Here is a 5,525-nt window from a genome sequence, read left to right on the forward strand (position 1 = left end):
TGCCCCAGGCAAGCAGGCAGGCATCCCCTCAGGCAGAGAACAGCTGTGTTAGGACATCGGTGCACACTCGGGAGGAGGGAGAGGAATCTTCCATGTATGAGAGACTCAGCTCTGGCTCCAGCTCAGCGCAGAAACATCATCTGTCCTCACAGTCAACACCTGGTGCTGCTGAGCCACTTCTCAGAGGGCAAAGCATGGTTCTTGTAGAGCATCCTGATACCTTCTTGTTGACTCAGGAAATCCTCAAGAGAAATGGCCCTGGATAAATCTTGCTTCATAGTTACACCAAGGGACTGTTTCGCTAAAGCTTCTAGCAGAAGATCCACAGCTCTTTTGTTTCTTGGCAATGAAGAGGACCCGCTGAACTCCTGGCTGCCCTGTACACAACAAGGAGGGTTGACTTTCCCCTGAGGGGGCAGGTAAGGTGGTGTGAGAGGCATTTAATGACAGAGCCAAGACCTCAGGTTACAGACACTTCTGCGGTGGTGGTGGTGGAGAGTGGTCAGGTTGGCAGGCACTAAGGGAAGTGGCAGAGGGGGAGCGACAAGAGTTCCTGCAGCTATTAATATGGTTCTGGCTTTAAGCTCCTGTACAAACAGCAGGTGAAAATCATCCCAAAGATCTACAGGGTGTAAAGAAAAGGGAAAAATCCATGAAAAAATAGAATGGAGGCAGCAGCTTGTAAACTAAGAGCCTGGACTCAGATGGGAGTGGCAGTTAAGGTCCTGCCAGGGGATACTGCACTCCAGCTTGCAATAACCAGCAGGAGAGAACTTAATCTGCACTAATCCTCATAATTAATCACCAGCAGCTTCTCCAGGGTGTAATTTGGCTACTTGCCAGGACAAAGGGGAAGACGAGGAACCCCTAGAAACCACCTGCATCTGGAAGAGAAGAATATCCTGTGCCCTCCTTTCTGAAATGGGAGTGGGGGGCATCCATATCCTACCCCTTTATTCATCACCCTCTCCCAGATAATTTGCAGATCTTCAATACACCACAACCGAGGGAAAAATTCTGGATAATCTAAAATAATCCTAACGAACCAGGGTAGGAAATTCTTCAGCTGCGTGGGCAACCATGGCTGATCGCCACAAGAGGTCTCTCTCAGGCTGCCAAACTGCCTGCCGTGGCCAGCACTGCCTCTCCCACAGCCCCGCAGCACCAGTCTCTCCCCATGCCCAGCTGGTTGCCTTCCTTCACCAGAAACAAATTTCACAAACTGGCAGAAGAGGCTTTTGCTTTGGAGCTGGTGAATCCCTGGGTCCCCAAAAGTACCTGGCAGCTTCTCCTTGCCACGTAGGGAAGAGCCTAACACATCTGATTTTTTCCATCCCTCAGTTCCAGGGTTCCTTTAACTCCTGCCCAGCACCCCCAAAACTCCACTCAGCCCTTTTACCTGCACGCAAGCGATGCTGATCCCCACTGCCCCGATAATTTTCAGATGCTCTTGAATGAAGTTTTCCAGCTTGGTAATGCAACCACTCTGCAGGGTGAAAGGAGAGACATGGAAAATCAGCTTCATTTTAACCTCTTGTTCACTTTAATCCAATGGTTGCCACCCTTGAAAGCAACTCTGTAAAAAACAGCGTCTGTCTGTGAGCAACCTCTTCCCCTGACATCACTGGAAAAGCTACACAGATGATGAAACTGCATCATGTTCTGTATTGCTCTGGTCTTACTGGCTCAGGAACTACCAAACAAACTCATGGTGGCTGCTAGCTGGGCATGAAAAATGCAGAACACCACAGAGGGAGTATGTAATTTTTCTCTGAGATATGTGGAGAAAGGTCCCCTCACTCATTACCCAGCACATGCCTGGAATGTGTGTTTACTCCTGTCAGGCCAAAAGGCCAAGGAAATGCTGCTGAGTGGATCCAGCACCAAGACCTCTAACACGACAGGAGCCTTTTAAGAGTAAAATCCTCCCACTGCTATTTATGACAGCAGTGAGTTTCAGTGTGGACGTAGAAAGCCAAGCTCCGCCTGCCTCTGCCTGGCAACTGCACCCTTGCCTGGCAGTGTGACCTTTCCTTCCCTGTTTTAGGCCCAAGTTTTTGTTGTCATAAGGCAAAAATAAATCAGTAAGAGCATTCTCTGGTTTTGGTTTGGGTTTGTTTGTTTTTTTTTTTTTTTTTAATAGCTCCCTTTAAATAATTGTTTTAAGAGCATTCTCTGGTCTTGGTTTGTTTGTTTGTTTTTTTTTTTTTTAATAGCTCCCTTTAAATAATTGTTTAATCTACTGAGGCAGGTTTTCCATGGTAACATCAGGGGGATTTCTCGTGTAGGTGACAGCAGTGCCCCAAGGGTGCTGGGGGCTCTCCTGTCCAGGAGTCTGCAGTGAACACAGACACCTACACACACACACAGAGGCAGGGAAGGAGCGAGCACACAGCTCTCCAGGGAGGGATGGCAAAGGCCTCGCTTTTCCCATGGCAAGATTAGTTTTGAGAGTCAGCCCCAGCTGTCCTGGTATGAAGCAGTGACTCCTGTTCCCTGACCTGACCCTTTTCTAGGCTTTTCTTCCCCAAAGCCGCTAAAATCCTTTCTGAACTCTGACTGAGACCTCATATCACGATACGCAGCATCTGACTGTAGAGCCAAACCTCCCCTTACAGCTTCTTCTCTTCTAGAGCTAGCCCAACACATCTGGCAGACTACAGGGCCTCTGGTAATAATGCAGCTGGGCAGCTGCCTCCAGCTCCACACAGCGCAGAGAGAAGGTGGGAACTGCCAGCCCTGCCCCTCAAACGGTTGTGGGTTTCCACCCTCAGAAACACTTCATCAGCCCCTGGACTCTCTCCTGCACTCCCTCGTTGGGTCTTGCCTGGAAAGCACAAACCTTATCACAGAATCACAGGATGGTTTGGGTTGGAAGGGACCTTAAAGCTCATCCAGTTCCAACCCCCCTGCCAGCAGCAGGGACACCTTCCACTAGACCAGGTTGCTCAAAGCCTCATCCAGCCTGGCCGAGAACACTTCCAGGGAGGAGCAGCCACAGCTTCTCTGGCCAACCTGGGACACTGTCTCACCACCCTCACACCAAACAATTTCTTCCTCACATCTCATCTCCATCTCCCCTCTGCCACTTTCAAGCCATCACCCCTCGTCCTGTCACTCCCTGCCCTTGGCCAAAGTCCCTCCCCAGCCTTCCTGGAGCACCTTCAGGTACTGGAAAAAATGGGAAAGCCTTCTTCCTGAAGAGCAAAACCCAGCCAAGCAGCTAGACATACGAGAGGCTTTGGTAGATCAGAAAGACTCCCTGTTCATCCCCCAAAGACAGAGGATTGGTTTCCTTTTAGCTGTTTGAGTTGCTTGGCTTAATGGGAGATGTTATTCACACTCCTCTTCTGAGTCCTGCTCAAAGCACAGACGGTGAGAAGAAATAGCTGCTTTGAAGTGGCCACCTCTTCATCCACAGCCTCCTTAACTGCCAGGGAGACAGGAACAAGGCAAAAGCTCCAGTTGCTGCTCCCCAGGCCCAATACAGCCAGCCAAGGTGCTAGTTCCACTGATGAGAAAAAGGACTATGCTATCCCATAGGGAGCAGCAAAGTGGAGAAGTTAAAGCCAGGTGACAGGACTGTAGGGTGCCAAAAATGCAAACACTTCCACCAGCCTTACGCAAACTGGATGAAGAAATGGTCTGAGAGCTACCCCTTTACTTCCTCAGCTAGTCTGGGATTCAATTTGCTGCTTCTAGAGGGGCTGCTTCAAGCCTCTCTATCTCAACTCCAGCCTTCTTCTCAGCCCAAACTGCACAGGAGCTGGCCTCGTTTGTCTGCTACAGGGCCCTCTTCTTCGTGCTGTAGGTCAAATCCCACTATCTCAGTCAAGGACCATTTGCACCTCAGTGAGTAATTCCCATGTGTGTCAAATGCAGGGCTCACACCCAAGTCTCCTGCCAGAACCAACAACCTCTCCCAGGTCCCCCTGTCACCAGAGTCCTGGTTTTGCCAGGAGGGCTCATCATTCTGCTCCTGAGCACAACTCTTCTCTTCACTGTGACTGCCGTACACTCACTGGGCTGATGGAACTCTGTATACTTTATATTTGCATTAGTATTACTACCAGTTTTGCTGTTTCATTTGATCTGTTTTCATTTCAAACAAGGGGCCTCCTCTCCTTTTCCCAGTTCCCCTTCTCAGCTGGGAAGGGGTCATCAGGTGCTAGAGCAACTGCTATAGTTTAGCCCTGGATACAGGCTAAACATAGACAACACACCCTGTAGTAACAAACATAATTTATTATTTTTCTCAATATCTACTGTCCTGGTGTGAGCTGGGCCAGAGCTGGTTCTGTTCAGCAGCCAGAACAGCGCTGGGGTTTGGGTTCAGCTGGGATTTGTTAGGAGAGAAACGCTGAGAACATCCCCATGTTGCATTTGTGTCCCTGGCACTGAAGGACTTTGTGTTTGTCCGTCTGCAAGCGCAAGATCTCAGGGGTGAGGAATATTGAACTGGATCAGCTCCATGGGCATTGGGCTCTGCCAAGGGGCTGTTCCATCTCCTGTCCCCCATGGGCAGGAGATCCATGAGGGGCTCTTCCTCTCTTGCTCTCTCTGGCTTTGGCTCGGGCTCTGGCTCTCCCGGGATTGCGGTTTCGGGTCGGGATTGTGGCTCCTGCGGGATCGTGATCTGGGAACGGGCCGGGCTTGGTGGGCGGGTGGTGAGCAATGGCACTGGGGGTCACTCATTTGCATATTCTATCACTATTATTATGATCATTATTATTTTAAGTTTTATTTTATTTCAATGATTAAATTGTTCTTATCTCACCCTACAAGCCTCCTTACCCTCCTACAAGCTCCCCAATCCTCTCCCCTATCCCCTAGGAGTGGGGGTCAGTGGGTGAACAGCTGTGTTGGCTGTTGGCCAAGGGCCAGCCCAGTGAAACTATCACATCTACATATCAAGTAATACCCTAGATGGCTGAACACTCAACTAGAGAAATGAATTCTGCTTTCTAAGGAACCTCAATGACTTTGAAGCCTACCTACAGTTTGCAGCATCAACCCAACACCCTCACTCCCTGTCCACCTCCTTCACACCCTCTGTGACAGGTGGCTCTGAAGCCCTTCTGCTCTTTACCTCCTTGTAGATGTTGGAAGGATGGTCTCTTCGGCCACACAGGTCGGTTATCGTCTTACAGCAGCTGTCTGGGACTTTCCGTCCGTTGGCCTCTGGAGATTTGATCCACAGGCTGTCAGCCCAGTCTGTGTAGTTGTTGCTCCCGCAGCACTTGAACTGCACACACAGAGAGCAAAGGCTGAGCCTGCAAGCACTGCAACCTCCTCCTCCATCCAGCCTCCCAGACCAAGCCCTGGGCTTCTCAGAATCACAGAATGTTGGGGTTGGAAGGGACCTCAAAAGATCACCCAGTCCAACCCCCCTGCCAGAGCAGGAACCTCAATGAGATCACACAGGAAGGCGACCAGGGGAGTTTCAATCTCTCCAGAGAAGGAGACTCCACACCCCCCCGGGGCAGCCTGTCCCAGGGCTCTGGCACCCTCACTGTAAAGAAGTT

The 5,525-nt window shown here is 50.3% G+C and overlaps 1 protein-coding gene across 1 annotated transcript in view; it reads right to left on the reverse strand.

The window, feature by feature from the left end:
- Window positions 1-45: 45 nt before the first annotated feature.
- CD151 (CD151 molecule (Raph blood group)) overlaps window positions 46-5,525 on the reverse strand; it is a 16,103-nt gene continuing 10,623 nt past the window's right edge. The window contains 3 exon segments of the mRNA XM_010165432.2: window positions 46-622; window positions 1,400-1,486; window positions 5,090-5,245. Coding sequence (XP_010163734.1) covers window positions 563-622; window positions 1,400-1,486; window positions 5,090-5,245 — 303 coding nt within the window. The 3' untranslated portion in view covers window positions 46-562.

This window comes from Antrostomus carolinensis, unplaced genomic scaffold (assembly GCF_000700745.2).
Source record: "Antrostomus carolinensis isolate BGI_N321 unplaced genomic scaffold, ASM70074v2 scaffold13093, whole genome shotgun sequence".
Taxonomy (NCBI): domain Eukaryota; kingdom Metazoa; phylum Chordata; class Aves; order Caprimulgiformes; family Caprimulgidae; genus Antrostomus; species Antrostomus carolinensis.